General features: G+C 47.0%; 1 protein-coding gene across 2 annotated transcripts in view; it reads left to right on the forward strand.

Moving 5' to 3' along the window:
- PABPC1 (poly(A) binding protein cytoplasmic 1) overlaps positions 1 to 17,363 on the forward strand; it is a 200,111-nt gene that overhangs the window by 61,619 nt on the left and 121,129 nt on the right. For both annotated transcript variants that reach the window (XM_033933124.1, XM_033933123.1), the window contains exon 5: positions 12,274 to 12,413. In XM_033933124.1, coding sequence (XP_033789015.1) covers positions 12,274 to 12,413 — 140 coding nt within the window. The remainder of the gene's footprint in view (positions 1 to 12,273; positions 12,414 to 17,363) is intronic.

The following is a 17,363-nucleotide window of genomic DNA, read 5'->3' on the forward strand; positions in this document are numbered from 1 at the left end:
CAAAAATATCATACATGTATTATATTCATAAACTATTCTTATAGCCCGTTACATTAACGTGTGCTAGAATATGTGTGTGTCTGTCTTTATTTCTTTCTCTCTCTCTCTCTTTAGCCACTTTCTGTATTTCTGTCTTTCTTTTTACTCGGCTGTCCACCCATTCTCCCTTCCTTTTACCTTCCCTGTGTCCACCACCACCCCTTCATTGCTCCCCTTATCCAGAAGCAGCCCTTCTCCCTTTTTTTATCTCCCCCCTGTTTAGCAGCACCACTTTCCTGTCCTCCTGTCCAGCAGTAGGCCTCCCTTCCTTTGTCTTCCCCCCTGTCTCTTCCCCTGTCCATCAGCAGGCCTCCCTTCCTTTTTCTTCCCCCCTAGCACCTCTTTCCTGCTCCCCTGTCCCTGTCCAGCAGCACCCCTTACCTCACGTCTGCCCTCCGCCTCAAGCCGCGGCGGCCTGCAGGCGCCGACAGCCGCCGCGGCCGACAGCCTCCGCACCGCCTGAAGCCAACATCCGCCTTGGGAGAGAGAGATATGTGTAGAAGCGCGCATGTGCACTCCTACCTGCGGGTTCCTACAGCGCACGGAAACACACTGGTAAGAGTGCGCATGCGCGCTTAGGCTTTTATTAAATTAGGTATTGATTGAACCTATAATATAACTATATACCACCCCCTTCTCTTAATCATAATTATACTTACAGTGTAAAAAGGCGTCTAATCATTACAATAAGTTATCAATGGCCCCCAAATCTTTTTAAAATTATTATAATTCCCTTTTTGTATGGCAATTGCTCTTTCCATTTTGTATATATGGCACAACGAGTTCCACCAGAAGGTGTAATTAAGTCTAGTGTAGTTTTTCCAATTTCTGGTGATATGTTGAATGGTGACTCCTGTCATTATTAATAAAAGTTTTTTATTGCTTGATGAAATTTGACTTTTTATTCTCATTGACGTCCCAAATAGAATTGTATGATAGAGCTACATGGTTTTCTAATAAAGGTCATAACACAGGGACAAAAAAATAATAGATGATCTAGAGTCCCTGCTTCCAGATTACAATGCCAGCATCTATTAGACTTAGAGCTATCCAACTTCTGTAATCTAACTGGGGTCCAAAATGCTGTATGTAACAAAAAGAACCAAGTTTGTCTCATAGATGCGGACACTGTACATCTCATTCTCCAAGACCAAATTCATGGCCATTGAGATGCAGAAATTTGATGCTTAATCTCAATGCTCCAAATGTCTCTAAGACCAGTCTTTGGTTTTTTATTCATAAATCCAGATATCAATTTATACCATTGTGCAGCCTGGTGTCCCAAGAAATCCGACTGAAAGCACGCTTGTCCTCGAGTTGGACTCTAGTGTATGTTCCCCATCGAGGCGATTGCCAGCCTCTAAGGGGCCTGCTTTGAAGCCGGTTGGGGAATTCTCCTTTACCCCTTCTTCTCCAGGGCTTCGCCAGCGGATCCCTCGGATCCCGGTCCATCTGGCACGGGGCCATTCCTCGACGCCCCCTAGACACCTTAGTCAAACCTCTTCGGTCTCCTGTTCACAGGACTCTGAGGCCCCGGCTTATTATTCCAGGGAGGTTTCTCCCTCTTTCTCGGCCGCACTAGGTCCTGGTCGGAGTATCCCCCCGGAAGATGAATCTTCTCGGACCTCCTCCTTTTCTCGTTTCATCTCTGACATGGGCAAAGCTTTGAACTTAGATCTTCAGTCCGACTCCTGCTTTACCCAGGAATACCTGGCGAAAATGGAAGTTGACCGTCCGCCTCATGAGGCGCTTCGCCTGCCTTAGCATCAGGTTCTCCAGCAGACATTTCTCCGGAACCTGGAGACACCATATGCGGTTATGGCTGTTACCGAACAATCCCGGTGAAAGGGTTTGAAAGTGCTCAGCTTTCCCACCAATCCTTGGTGGTTGAGTCTTTCTTGAAGAAGTGTAATCCCTCGAAGGTTTATGTTGCCGTCACCCCGGACAGGGAGGGCTGTACGATGGACAAATTTGATCGCCGCCTTTATCAGAATTCGATGATGGCGAACTGTGTCCTTAACTACAATTTTATCTTCACGTCCTACCTCCGGTTCTGTGTGGATGCCCTCCATTCGTTCCGAGAGGTCGTGCCAGAGCCTCGGCATCAGGAGTTTGTCTCCTTGAAGAGACCCTGTCCCAGCTCCGCCTGTACATGTTTCAGGCCTCTTACGACGCTTTTGAGTTGTCCTTGAGAGTGATGTAGGCAGCTGTCCAGGCCTACCTCGGTAATGAGACCTCGAACGCTATATACTGGTTTCAATAAGTATATATTTATTTAGTCAATCAATAACAGCTTACAGGAATAAATCATTCAGCATATAGCGTAACAGAAGTTGATCTCCAGGCCTGTAGATCCTCTGATGTCTGTTCTGACCTCTCCCTTCTAAAGGCCTGGTTTTTATACATTTCTTAGTGGCCAACACCACGTTGGCCTACATCACATGATACATCCTTATTGGCTATTTTCTTATGTATTACTGCCTAACTACATTCATTTATTGGCTGGTTTCCCCTGCGTCATGTTATGTGGTCGCCCTGTTTTCTGTAAGGCCTAACCTATTCCCTGAAATGTCTGTTTCTTTACCATATAAGCATTTCCGAGCAATAAACCTCCTCCCAACTGCAAATATTTCTGGCACCTGTTATTAGATGATATTTCTTGAGAATTCTACCTTCTGAGAATTCTATCTTCGGACCATGGTCTGTGTTTATCTCTTCATGGTATCTGGCTGGGTGGGCCTTGGTGTAAAACCACAGCAAACCCACAGCATTAGGACTTGTTGCTTTCTCTCAAGTTTTACTGACACAGTAGTTAACTTTTTGTTTAAAACCTGGGTATTTCCCCATCCTTGTATGCCTTCTGGCAAATTGTGTGAAATATCTTTTCACAGTTAATCTGTTTCCATCAGCTGCAGAGATAGATAAGGTAGATGTCAGTTGCAGGGGGGGGGGTTTCTGTAGAGAGAAAAGTGAGCTTTGTCTTGTTTTTTTCCTATCCCACTTCACCTGGTTTAATAATGTCAGGACTTACAGGGATAGAACTTTCATGCTTTACCTTCTTTCCATCTTCCTCCTTCTCTCAAGAGTTACAGCCTATGCGATCGCCATGCGTTGCCTCGCTTGGCTCTGGATTGTGGATATGGATCCAAATCTGCAGGATTGTCTTGCCAATCTCCCTTGTATGGGTCATGAGCTCTTCGATAATTCCATCGAGGCCGCCACGAAGCGCCTCTCGGACCACGAGCAGTCCTTCACCTCTAGTGAAACCTAAACCGAAGGTTCCTCCGGCTCGACCTTATAAAATTCCTCACCGGAGGTATCCACAAAAATCCACCCTTGCCTTCTCTCAGCCTCCTTTGAAACGGCCGCAGTAGCAGCAGCAATGTCAGGCTTAGGCCTTGCTTTTGACAATTCCAGTACGCAGTATGAGCCTTGGGGCTCCCTTCCTCATGGGGCCTTCCCCCTTCCCCATCGGGGGTCGCCTCCATCATTTCTATTCCCAGTGGCAGAGTCTTACCACCGACAGTTGGGTGCTGTCTATCATCCAGGATGGGTACTCCCTTCACTTCAGTCAAGTGCCCCCGGACATGCCTCCAAGAGAGTTTCCTACTGCTCAGTCTCAGCTGCCTCTCCTTCAGAAGGCTCGAGCCCTTCTTCGCCTCAGGGTGGTCGAGGAGGTTCCACCAGACCAGAGAAACACCGTTTTTTATTCCCGGTACTTTCTGGTACCCAAAAAGATGGGAGATCTGCGCCTGATCCTGGACCTCCATGCTCTGAACATGTTTCTGGTCAGGGAACGGTTCAGAATGCTCACCCTTCCTACGTTGTACCCCCCCTCCTGGACGAGGGGGACTGGCTGTGCTCGCTAGACCTCAAAGAGGCATACACGCACATTCCTATACAACCGCCCTCTCGCCGGTATTTGAGATTCCAGGTGGGGGATCTCCATCTCCAGTATTGTGTTCTTCCCTTTGGCCTGGCGGCCTCGCTGAGGGTCTTCACAAAGTGTCTCTTGGTGGTAGCTGCGGCCCTGCGTCTCCGCGGTCTGCAGGTGTTTCCCTACCTCGACGACTGGCTGATCAAAGCGAAGTCCTGCGAGCGATGACTCAAACCATCTTGCTCCTTCAGAGCCTCGGCTGCGAGGTGAACTTTCCCAAGTCCCACCTCTGCCCATCCCAGTTTCTCAAGTTCATCGGAGCAGTCCTGGACATGGTTCGTCTCCGCTCCTTCTTGCCTCGGCCTCGTCAGGAGGCCCTTGTCCGTTTGTGTCGGAGGGTGACCCATCTGTCCTTGGTTCCAGCTCGGCTCATGATGGTCCTCCTAGATCACATGGCCTCCACGGTTCATGTGACTCCTTTTGCCAGACTTCACCTCCGTATTCCTCAATGGACTCTGGCGTCCCAATGGAACCAGGATCGGGATCCTGTCTCTCGACTCATTGTCGTGACTCCTTTGTTGAAGAGTCTCTCTGTTGGTGGATGCTCTCCTCCAATCTTACCAGAGGTTTTCTATTCCATGCTTCTCCTCCGCAAAAGGTCCTCACGACGGACTCGTCGGCCTACGCTTGGGGGACCCATCTGGACGGCCTTCACACTCAGGGTCTCTGGTCCAGTGCCGACAGACTTTGTCACATCAATCTGCTGGAGCTTCAAGCGATCTTCCTCGCCCTGAAAACTTTTTATCACCTGTTTCGCAACCGCGTGGTGCTGGTCCGCACGGACAACCAGGTCGCCATGTATTATATCAACAAACAGGGGGATACGGGATCCCTGTCCCTGTGCTAGGAGGCGCTATGGCTCTGGGATTGGGCCATCCGCCGCAACATATTCCTTCGTGCGGTCTACATTCAGTGACAGCAGAATTGTCTGGCGGACAAGTTAAGTCGTCTTCTGCAGCCTCACAAGTGGTCTCTCCACTCCGTAACCCTGCGTCAGGTGTTTGCTCGTTGGGGGACTCCGGATGTCGATCTGTTCGCGTCCCCCCTCAGTCACAAGTTTCCCTGCTTCTGCTTCAGGGTTTACACCCCTCTCAGGATCGAAGCGGATGCCTTCCTTCTGGATTGGATGAACAAGTTCCTGTATGCGTTCCCTCTGATCCTGAAGACTCGTCAGGCTCAAGTCTTCGCATGCCACCATGATTCTGATAGCTCCTCGGTGGCCCCGACAACCTTGGTTCTCCCTTCTGTTGCAACTCAGTTCCAGGGAGCCTCTTCTGCTGCCTATTTTTCCTTCTCTGCTTACACAGATTCATGGTTCTCTGCTTCATCCCAACCTCCAGTCTCTGCACTTAACAACTTGGTTCCTCAAGACTTAATGCCCTCGTTCCAGTTCTCCCAGCCTGTGCTGGATGTCCTGGAGGCATCTCGGAAAGAGTCCACTCGCCAGTGTTACCATCAGAAGTGGACCCACATTTCTTCCTGGTGTGCTAATCGACAGCTGGAGCCTCTGTCCGCCTCCTTATCTGCTGTCCTGGATTATCTGTTGCACTTGTCTGGCGCTGGCCTCAAGTCCTCTTCAGTTCGAGTCCACCTCAGTGCTATCACAGCTTTTCATCAGCCGATTAATGGGAAGCCTATCTCGGTTCATCCTGTGGTTTCCCGCTTCATGAAAGGCCTTTTCCACGTTAATCCACCCCTTAAACCTCCTCTGGTGGTTTGGGATTTTAACGTGGTCCTTGCCCATTTGATGAAACCCCCCTTCAAGTCGCTGGTGCAGGCTCACTTGAAGTTTCTTACTTGGAAAAAGGTGTTTCTTATTGCTTTCACTTCTGCCCGTCGGGTCAGTGAGCTTCAGGCCTTGGTTACGGACCCACCTTTCCCTGTCTTCCATTACAATAAGGTGGTACTCCGTACCCATCCTTTTCTTGCCTAAGGTTGTGTCTTGAGTTTCACATCAACCAATCCATTGTTCGTCCTGTGTTTTTTCCGAAGCCCCATTCTAACCCTGTCTCTGCATCTCTTGATTGTAAGCATGCGCTGGCCTTCTACTTGAAGCGCACCGCATCTCATCGTTCTGCTCCCCAACTGTTCCTCTCTTTCGATCCTAATCGCATGGATCGCTCTGTTTCTAAGCGGACCATTTCTAACTGGTTGGCCACTTGTATCTCTTTCTGTTACGCTCAGGCTGGTGTCTCCCTGCCGGATCGAGTCACAGGCCACAAGGTCTGAGCGATGGCGGCGTCTGTTGCTTTCCTCCGTTCTACTCCCATCGAGGAAATCTGTAAGGCTGCCACTTTGTCCTCGGTTCATACATTCACCTCGCATTACTGTCTGGATGCTTTCTCCAGGCGTGATGGCCATTTCGGCCAATCTGTTTTGCAAAATCTTTTCTCCTAACTTGCCAACTCTCCCTCCATCCCTTTTTAGTTAGCTTGGAGGTCTCCCACATGTAGAGAATATGCTGCCTGCTTGTCCTGGGATAAAGCACAGTTACTTACCGTAACAGGTGTTATCCAGGGACAGCAGGCAGATATTCACGCAACCCACCCACCTCCCCGTGGTTGGCTTCTTTGCTTGCTATCTAAACTGAGGACACGCTGAGGAGACGCATGCCCTAGGCAGGGCGGGAGGGGCACACGTGCATGCTCGGGCCAATCGCAAGCCTGAAGGTCTTCGAGCAAGTCTGCTCGCGAAAACATCCACTAGGGGGCTCCGTCGGTGACGTCACCCACATGTAGAGAATATCTGCCTGCTGTCCGTGGATAACACCTGTTACGGTAAGTAACTGTGCTTTCTTGTAAATCCACATTCTATTCCTGGAACCTGCCCTGCAAGTTGCTGATTTGCCTGATTGCCCACCTCAATAAGTACTGGTAAGTTGGACTTCTGATTCTCTGACCAGCCTTTCCAAGATTAACATCCATCATGATCATGCACTTTATCCTGGGGATCTTTCGCTATTGTGCCCCACAGTTAGTGCATGCTGTGTCTTCTTGTTCCAATTTTATGGTTTATAATGTTTACGAAACCTGTTTGTTTATGATTTATGTTCTGAAGTGTTATGAGTAGATTAGACTTAAGAACATAAGAAATGCCTGCACTGGATCAGACCTGGGGTCCATCTAGTCCGGTGATCCGCACACGCAGAGGCTCAGCCAGGCTTATCCCGGCGAATACCTTAGTCACTCGTATCCCTCAATGTATCCCCGTACTAGTCTCCTTTCTGTGTGACTTTCTGTTTTTCCTTTCTGTGTAATTTCTTTGTACCCACTTGACTTCAGAGGGCAGTCCTGAGGTAAGAGGGGAGGTTCAAAAATATGTAAATGAAGCGTTCTACAAGAGATGTTGCAAGATGGGATTGACTATCCACTTGTTCAGGAATAGCGTGGATTTACAAGAAAGAAGTTTAGGAAATGTATGAACCTAATCTTTTCTTGTGACAATTTGATCATTGCTTTATTCTGTGCTGTAAAGCAACTTAATTTGCAGTCATAGGTGAGAGAAAATTAGTTTTAAGTATATTAATAATAGTAAAGAAAAATAGAAAGAACCTATAATGGGAATTTAGGCAGTGATAGCATGTGAAATGTTCCAGAAGGGTTTTATGTAAGAAGGTAACATGGATAGTAGCTGAGTTTATGGATGACATCTGTGCCATCTTTCTTCCATAAGAACATAAGAAATGCTGCTGCTGGGTCAGACCAGTGGTCCATTGTGCCCAGGAGCCCTTTACTAAGCTGCTTTAAGCACTAACACACACCTAAAGCAGTAAAAATGGCCTATTGTGGGATGCACTAAAGTGTGCATTAGGGTTACTCTCTTAAGTCTGGTGTTTATTTGGGGTGGGGGGAGACATGTTGGGGACAGAGAATGGGTGAAAACAGCATGAAAGCATTAACCACTAACTAGTTAACATACACTTTTACAGCATTTATATGCAGCTTATTATATCAAAGTGGCTTCCAATAAAAAACATACATAATCAAAAACACAAATACCTCACCTTAATATCAAAGGTACATTCCACTATACACAACTCTACACTATCCACCCTGTTCCACTCATGTACAAAGAAAGGCACGCAGAAACAAGTCTTTAATACTTTCTTAAATTGCTGCAGAGATGTACTGAAACATATATACCCTAGTAGAGGCTATTACACAAATGTAGAACTGCAGTTGCAAAAGCACACAAGATGTTGTCTCAACATAGTTGAACCTTACTTAGATCTGGTACCACTGCTGTTCTATCAGCTACTGATGGAAGGTTATACACTGAATCAAATCTTGCAAACAGGCAGGGGCTGACACGAATAGGCACTGAAAATTTTAAATTAGAATTTGATATTGTGTCTGAAAATCTACCAGCAGCCAGTGAAGCTATCTCAAATTACTGGAAATATTTTTATAACTACAACCCTCCAAAATCAACCCAGCTGCTACTTTTTGAACTAATTGTAATGCCTTCAATTTAATTTTTCATATCTCCAAATAATGTGGGAGTCTTTACCATATGCATTTTTTTTTTCAAATGGCCTAATAATAATGCATGGCCAGAAATGAAACAAATGGAATAAAAGTGTACTGTACTTCATGGCTTTGCTAGAAATGGGCTTAGTGTGTGGGAAAGGCCTATATAAAGGGCGCTGATCTCATTTCTAGTGCAATAGGTGTGTCATACTGGATGGATGGTAATTTAGACAGAAAAGACATCTTGAGGTTAGAGAGTTTCTGCAGAGTTAGAGCCTTTCCGAGGAAGATTCAGAGAATGAGGGGGGTCTATCTTTATGCTTTTACTGTTTCCAAGTTTATTCCAAATTTAATATACCATCTATCAACTTGTTCCTAGACGGTTTAGAATAGCCTCATGAGTAATTGTGACAATGGATGCCAGCCTGTTCAGCTGGGGTGCTCACTGCAAAGGATGCCCGACCAATAAGCGTTGGTTGGCCTCCTGAAAGAAGTGGTTGATCAACAGATTGGAATTTCGAGCCATTCAATTGGTGTTGAAGAGTCTGGAGGGACTAGTGGTCCGAGTCTTCTCGGAGAGTGCTACTGTGGTGGCATGTGTCAATCTCTAGGGAGGCACCTAGAGTGCGCAGATGAGTCTGGAGACCTGCTTACTGTTTCTGGTGGGCAGTTTCATTTTCAGGCTCTTTCAGCAGCGCATGTAGTGGGGGTGGATAATGTCCAGGCCTATTTCCTCAGCAGACACACTGGATCCAAAAGAATAGACACTGTCTGTACAGCCTTCCAATCCTTTGTTCATTGCTGGGGTTGCTCAACATTCAATTTGATGTTGACAGCAAGAAACAAGAAGGCGGACCGATTCTTAAGTCGATCATCTGAGTCCAAAAGCACAGGTCTGGATGCTCTGGTCCAGCTGTGGATGAAGAGCAAGCTCTTGTATGTATTTCCTCCATGGCCTATGATAAGTCACAGGATTGCAAGCCATCGGGGGAACAGTCATTCTCGTGGCTCCAGATTGGCACTGCAGACCTAGTGTATCTTCAGAGGGACGCAGGTCTCAGACTGCAAGTACAGCTGGACCTTCTTTCTGGTGGTCATAGAAGATTCAGATCATTTTGCTCTTACAGCATGGCTCTTGAGCGTGAGGCATTAGTGCGCAAGGGATACTTAGAGATAGTCATTGCTACTCTGCTCAGAGCCAAAAAGCCTACAAGGATCTCTGTTTATGTTAAGGCATGGGAAACTTTCCAACACTGGTGCATCATGGAGAAGACAGAGCTTTTCTTTGCTCTGATCTCAGTGGTGTTAGCCTTCCTCCAGGCTGGCCTTGATAAGGGGTCTACAGTGCTGTCCCTCAGAGTTCAAGTGGAGGGATGCTCTTGTTTCAGGGCTCAAAAGCATAAGACTTCATTGGTGTCTCATCCAAACATAGCCAGATTCCTAAAGGGGGTGCTACGGCTCAGGCCACCGGTAAAACACCTATTTCCCTCAGTGAACCTTAACGTGGTTTTGTAAGGCCTCAAGTCAGGCTCCATATGATCCACGGAAGCATCCTTGACTGATCTGATGCTCAAGGCGGTTTTTCTTGTGGCTATCACCTAAGCAAGAAAAATCGTGGAGCTCCAAGCTCTTTCTTGCAGAGAGCTTTTCCTCAAGTTCACAGACGCTGGAGAATTTTTACATGCCATTTCATCCTTTTGCCAAAGATTGTTTCAGCTTTCCTTGTCAAGAGGTCAGATTGCTGGCATTGCAGTCCACAGGTACTAGGAAGAAGAACCAGATTCTGAAAAAGTTGGATGTGAAAAGGGTGCTTCTGCAGTAACTTGAGGTCACTGAGCTCAGGTGATCTGACCATCTTTTTGTGCTCACTATTCAGGTTAGACATGGTGCACCAGCTTCCAAGGCCACAATTGCCAGATGGATCCGTAGGGCCGTTTCATCAGCATATATTGCCTGTGGAAAACAGTCATAGTCTCCATAAAGGTTCATTCGACTAAAAATATGACTTCTTCATAGGCGGAATCTTGATGTCCTGAGGAGATTTATAAGGCAGGGACTTGGTCCACTCTACATACATTTTCCAAGTTTTATAGAGTGAATATACCTGCAAGGGAGGACTCTGCTTTTGAGTCCTCAGTGTTATGAGCCAGCACAGTGGTTCCTTCTGGGACTGCTTTTATACATTCTGTCCAGAATGACATACCTATTGCACTAAAAAAAGAGATTAGGTTCTTACCTTGCTAATATCTTTTCTAGTAGATGTAATTACGGATGAGCCCCACCCAAAATGTAAGGTTTTGGAGAGGTAATGTTAAAGCAAACATGCCTCAATGATATAACATGGTGGCCTTACTATCCGCAGGTCCTGGATTCAATACCCTCATAGAAGATTTTCAGTAGGGAGTGAAATTAATAACAAGGACAGCTAAAAGTGATTGTATAAATAATATATTGTGTTAGAAATAGGCTTAATATTACAGAAAGGCAATACAGAGAGATACATCACGCATATGCTGAGTTACAAATGTACAGAAAGAAATAGAAATAAGCTTTACAAATATAGAGTGGATTCAGAGACTGCATATGTGTATGAGAGAGAGGACATTCTACCTGCATTACAGAGTCAGAGGAAAGAGAGAGAGAAGGGGGGAGGGGTTGGTCCAGACATCAGGGAGAAGTCCAGGTTCCAGAGAGAGAGAGAGAGGATTTTAACCTCCCATATTTATAAGTTTGAGACTTGTTCTAAAAATAGAATCTATTGATAAGTACCCCTATCTTTTGTAAACTGTTTGAAACAATGGTGAATAAGGTGAGTGGTGCAGAGACTGGAGTTGCTGTTAATTTCCAGTATCACTCTGACAATGGTTTCTGATTAACCATGCAGCTGGGGCTCTGTGTATCTTAAGCACACACATTAATACATCTTTGCACCTCAGGGCTGTACCAAAGTCTTTTGTTACTTTTAAGCACTGATGTAATTTATGCACTTTGAGGTTGCTGGTCTATGCACTGACATGCCCCAAGGTCAGATATAACTGATATGATCTCCCATAGGCCTTTGCTGATATTGGTAAGGCCAACAGAAAATGCTGACAGCCAGGGATGGGCTGACAGTAGATAGCTGATTCATTCTGGAGCCCCACCCTGTCGGTTATCTCCTGTTCCTGCCTACTATCTCAATCAGAAAGTATGAGTCCAAACTGAAATTTGGATGTCAGTCAGATCTTAAGGATATAAAGAATAATCTATTGCTATAATACATTGGGGTAATCCTTGAGCTCCATAAATGTTTCTGTTTGGCATGATTGTTTTGATGATTCACCTTTTCAATGACAATGTTCAACATGTTTGTTATAATTTCAGAGCAGAAAAGTGTTGTAGTTCAGGGAGTTTCCCCATACCCCTCCTTTGCATATTTCAGTTTAGAGTTATCACCTGCTTTGGTACAAACTGAAGTGGTCAGCAGAGCCCTCTAGTGAAGGAGGAGGGTTCAAAAGTTGGAGTGGATTCCTTCTGCATGGCTTGCGAGCATGGGGATATTACTCGTCTGTCCACAATGACACACCTATGTATTAGAAAAGATATTAGCAAGGTAAGATCCTAATCTCTTTTTACTGCAACTTAGTAAAATGGCCCCTAATTAACTACATCTTAGCACAATGCTCAATCCCTCAGTGGAATACACGGATAAATTTGTGGCAATGATGAGCTAAATCAGTTCAGTAGGTACATTTTGCCTCAGGAATCTGGTATTGTCTTTCATAGATGGACATTTTTTCACAATTACAATTTTATGTAAAATTGAAACTTTGCTTTCCTTTTCATTAGATTTGTTGGGAGATTTAAATCGCGGAAAGAACGTGAAGCTGAACTTGGAGCAAGGGCAAAAGAATTCACTAATGTCTATATAAAGAATTTTGGAGAAGACATGGATGATGAAAGACTTAAGGAAGTCTTTGGCAAATATGGTAACTTTACTTTTTTATGTAGTATTATTTCCCATTTACAGCTGGTAAGGCTCTGCACAAGGCTGTAGAACTATTGCTTTCATGCAGGTTCCTAAGCCATTCATCATAATTTAAAGTTTTTGGGATGGACAAAACAGAATATTCTAACTGCTTGCTAATGTGATTAGATGCCATACCTAGCTTAATCTTTTAATATTTGAAGTTTTAATAATTCCAGGATATATTTATTTTTGGTGTATATTTTCAACTATTGCCTTGAAATTACATTTTCATGTAGCAGACTTACCAGCTAGTTTTAAAGTGTTGCTTTGTAATTATGTACAGTATAATCTCGTTATAACGGACTTCAAGGGACCTGGAAAAACAGTCCGTTATATCCAGAGTTTCATTTTTTAAAAACTTTGTTTAGGTCAACTTGAAACAACGTACAATCAATGAACAACAGTCACTGCACAAGCATATCAGCAGCATCAACAACAAAACTCAGCAATACATTTGTATGGCACGAAATGATTGCAAAACTAGAACACTAAAAGATGTTCTGAAGTATTATGTTGTATTGTACTGGAAAGAAACATAATCTGTCATTTTCTTCCGGGCGCCTTGTAAGTGGAGCCTGCATGTCCGTTATAGCCGAACAAAACTACAGCTAAAAGCGGCTCTGGAACCAAATTGTTTGTTATATGCGAAAGTCCGTTATATGCAAGTCTGCTATATGCGGTGATTTTCTGTATGTTCATAAAGGCTCATGGCCAGGACCAGCGAACCTCATCCGCTATAAACAATATGCTGTTATAAGCGAGTCCGTTATAACGAGATTATTCTGTAGTGCTGAAATATAACAGTAGATATATTTTTGCTGCCCTTCCTCTGGGTTGGAATACCTGAACCTGACTGCTCTCCTCTGCTGAACATATGGGGGAACAGCTATTTCAGAGTGTGGGACTTCAGGTAGACTTACTCTTTTTGAAAATGACCAATATTTTTTTTTTTGGGGGGTAAGTTCTTGTTATAATACATCTTGGATAATTTTTTGTAATCCGCCTTGAACTGCAAGGTAATGGCGGAATAGAAATCCCTAATGTAATGTAATGTAAGCATCAGATTAGAAGAGAAAAGCCAATATACAATCTAAAACAATAAGCCATATCAAAATGACTGCATTAGGACTGATCAGTTCCAACTAAGCAAGCTAACAAAAACAGGAACATGCAGCCAGCTCCATTTATTTCTAAAACTATAACTGTAAAAATTCCCTCACCCCACTTCCCCCCCCCCCAAAAAAAAAAAAGTCCTAATCAGGGTTTTTCCATTTGTGATACAGATCCCATGCCTTATAAAATTCCATCTATTGACCATATTGGAGAGCTTTCATTATCCCAGGACAAGCAGGCATGATATTCTCACATGTGGGTGACGTCATCTACGGAGCCCCGGCGCGGACAGCTTTTCAAGCAAACTTGATTGAAGTTTCAAGTTTGCACACTGCACCACGCATGTGTGTGCCTTCTCGCCCACTAGAGGGCGCATCCCACCTCGTGGTCCTCAGTTCAAATTTTTCCGCGGAGCAAGAAAGCCCTGTGGATCTGAGCTCCAGTGTTTTTGCCTTCTAGCTGCCGCGTTTAGTTTGTTTTTCCCTTCGAATTAGTTCGCGGTGCTGTTTTCCTTTCGTTTCTTTTCAAAAAAAAAAAAAAAAAAAAAGTCTTTCGTTTTTCATCGGGCTCCGGGGGCTCCCGGAAGCCGTGGCCGCGGGACGTCGGTACGTTCCCGGCCTTCTTCTTTTTCTTCGAGGATGTCCCGTCCTGTTACGGGATTCAAAAAGTGCAGCCGGTGTGAGAGGTTGCTTTCCATCACTGACCCTCACCGGTGGTGCATTGTCTGTCTTGGGCCCGAACATCCGACAGACTCGTGTGATCGCTGTGCTACCTTCCAGAACAGGGCCCTCCGTCGCCGTAAGGCAAGAATGGCCGAATTGTTCGCCGTCGACGCACCGCCTAAGGCCTCGACGTCGGCCTCGGCTTCGGCCCCGGCCTTGACCTCGGCCTCGGCGTCCTCGGGGGCCTCGGCCTCGCCTCGGCCCTCTTCCTCGAAGGCGTCGTCAGTGAAGCAAGCTTCGGGTAAGTCCTCTGTTCCATCCCCTTCAGCAAAGAAGCCATCCTCGAGTCAGGCCAAGGCGGGTGGGTCGACCCCGGCCCCGCATCGGACCTCGACTCCGCACACCCCGAGGGAATACTCGAGACCGAGGTCGCCCTCCAGGGAGTGTGCCCCGGACTCGGAACTCCCCACCTTCGTGGGGATTCCGGCCTTCCAGGATCTCCTCCGAGCTCTGATCTCATCGGAGCTGTCGGGAGCCCTGGAAGTGTTGCAGCGTGCTGCGGTTCCGGCGGCCTCGACCTCGGCCGGGGCGCCTTCGGTCTCGGAGGCCCCGGCCTCGGCTCCCTCGGGAGCCCCGACCTCGGCGACCTCGGTCTCGGGTACGGTGGCCCCGTTCACCTCGGCCTCGGCCCCGCCCCGGACCTCGACCTCGGGTGAACCCCCTGAGCGGAGTGTAAGGCCCAAGGAAAAGTTGCGCAGAGTGCGCCGTCTTTCCTCCTCTTCCTCCGGGTCTTCCAGACACGCCTCGCCCTCGACGCGACCTCGGACGGGGCGTCGATCGAGGAAGTCTAAGCGACCCCGAGGCTCGCCTCGGCGCGACCGCTCCTCGTCGTTCGGGGGCGAGGCGCTGCAGGTGTCGGAGTTGCGCCTCGACAACCCGAGGCTCCTCCGCTCACCTCATGGGAAGTCTTCCCGGGCCGCCTCGCCGAGGAAACGGGAGAGTGTCCCACGAACCCCTGGGTCCTCACCCAAGGGCTCTGCGAGGAGCATAAGAACATAAGAAGTTGCCTCCGCTGAGGCAGACCATAGGTCCATCCTGCTCAGCGGTCCGCTCCCGCGGCGGCCCATCAGGCCCATTGTCTGAGCAATGGTCTATACCTATCTATACCCCCCAATCCCTTTTTCTTCTAGGAATCTATCCAAACCTTCTTTGAAACCATTTAATGTTTTCTTGTCTACAACAGCCTCTGGAAGCGCGTTCCATGTGTCCACTACCCTCTGAGTGAAAAAGAACTTCCTAGCATTTGTTCTAAACCTATCCCCTTTCAATTTCTCCAAGTGCCCCCTTGTACTTGTGGTGCCCCTTAATTTAAAAAATCTGTCCCTGTCTACTTTTTCTATGCCCTTCAGGATCTTGAAGGTTTCTATCATGTCTCCTCTAAGTCTTCGCTTTTCCAGGGAGAAAAGTCCCAACTGCTTCAATCTGTCAGAATATGGGAGATTTTCCATTCCCTTTATCAGTTTGGTTGCTCTTCTTTGTACTCCCTCAAGTAACGCCATGTCTTTCTTGAGGTACGGCGACCAGTACTGGACACAGTACTCCAGATGCGGCCGTACCATTGCACGATACAGCGGCATGATGACTTCCTTCGTCCTGGTCGTAATACCCTTCTTAATGATACCCAGCATTCTGTTTGCTTTCCTAGAGGCTGTGGCGCATTGCGCCGATGCCTTCAGTGTTGCGTCTACCATCACTCCCAGGTCTCTCTCCAGGTTACTAACCCCTAGTGGTGTTCCCCTCATTTTGTTTGTGAACATCGGGTTCTTTTTCCCCACGTGCATGACCTTGCATTTCCCCACGTTGAAGCTCATCTGCCACTTTTCGGCCCACTTTTCCAGCTGCGTTAGATCCTTTTGGAGATCTTCACAGTCTTCCTTGGTTTGAGCCCTGCTGTATAGTTTGGTGTCATCTGCAAATTTAATGACTTCACACTTAGTTCCCGCCTCTAGGTCATTTATGTAGATATTGAACAAGAGTGGTCCCAGCACCGACCCCTGCGGAACTCCGCTCGTGACCCCTTTCCAGTCTGAGTAGTGACCCTTTACGCCAACCCTCTGCTTCCTGTTTGCCAGCCAGTTTTTGATCCATCGGTGGACCTCCCCTTGTACCCCGTGGTTCCATATCTTTTTAAGCAGTCTCTCGTGTGGCACCTTGTCGAAGGCTTTTTGGAAGTCAAGGTAAATAATGTCTATAGATTCCCCTTTATCCACCTGGCTGTTCACTCCCTCAAAGAAGTACAATAAGTTTGTGAGGCATGACCTACCCTTACAGAAGCCATGTTGACTCGGTTTTAGCTGCCCATTTTTTTCGATGTGCTCATAGATGCTGTCTTTAATCAGTGCCTCCATCATCTTTCCCGGGACTGAGGTCAGGCTCACCGGCCTGTAGTTTCCCGGGTCCCCCCTTGCACCCTTCTTAAAGATGGGCGTGACATTTGCTATTTTCCAATAACTTCCCCTTCCCCCTCGAGGGCCCTCGAGAGGGGATCCTGGGATTCGGGATCGGTTAGGGATCCTCATTATTCCCATGAGGCCTCCCCCCTCTCATCGGTGGGGCGGTCGTGAACCCCGTCTCCCCAGGCTAGGCCGTCCTCATTTTCATCCTTCGTTCAGGACATGGCCCAAGCCCTGGGGATTGACCTGATGGTAGGCTCTCGGTATTCCAAAGAATTTTTGGAGGAACAGGACCTCCCCACTCTTCCTAGGGAGGTGCCTAGACTCCCTCTCAACAGTGTCCTTCTGCAAACCTGGCTGAATAACTTGTCAAACCCTCTTACAGTCACGTCTGTGCCTTCAAAAATGGAATCGAAGTATAGGACGATTCCCCCTAAAGGGTTCGATAAGGCGCAGCTCTCACACCAGTCTCTTCTGGTGGAGTCTGCTCTTAAAAAATCACAGCCCTCACGGGTCTCTGCGGCGGTTCCACCAGGCAGGGAGGGGCGGACCCTGGACAAGTTTGGCCGTCGCCTCTATTCAAATTCCCTGATGGCCACCAGGGTTCTAAATTACGCCTTCACCTTTTCCTCCTATTTGCGTGGTATGGTGAAGGACCTTCCTCAATATCGAAACTCGTTA

The sequence above is a fragment of the Geotrypetes seraphini genome, chromosome 2 (genome assembly GCF_902459505.1).
Source record: "Geotrypetes seraphini chromosome 2, aGeoSer1.1, whole genome shotgun sequence".
Lineage (NCBI taxonomy): Eukaryota > Metazoa > Chordata > Amphibia > Gymnophiona > Dermophiidae > Geotrypetes > Geotrypetes seraphini.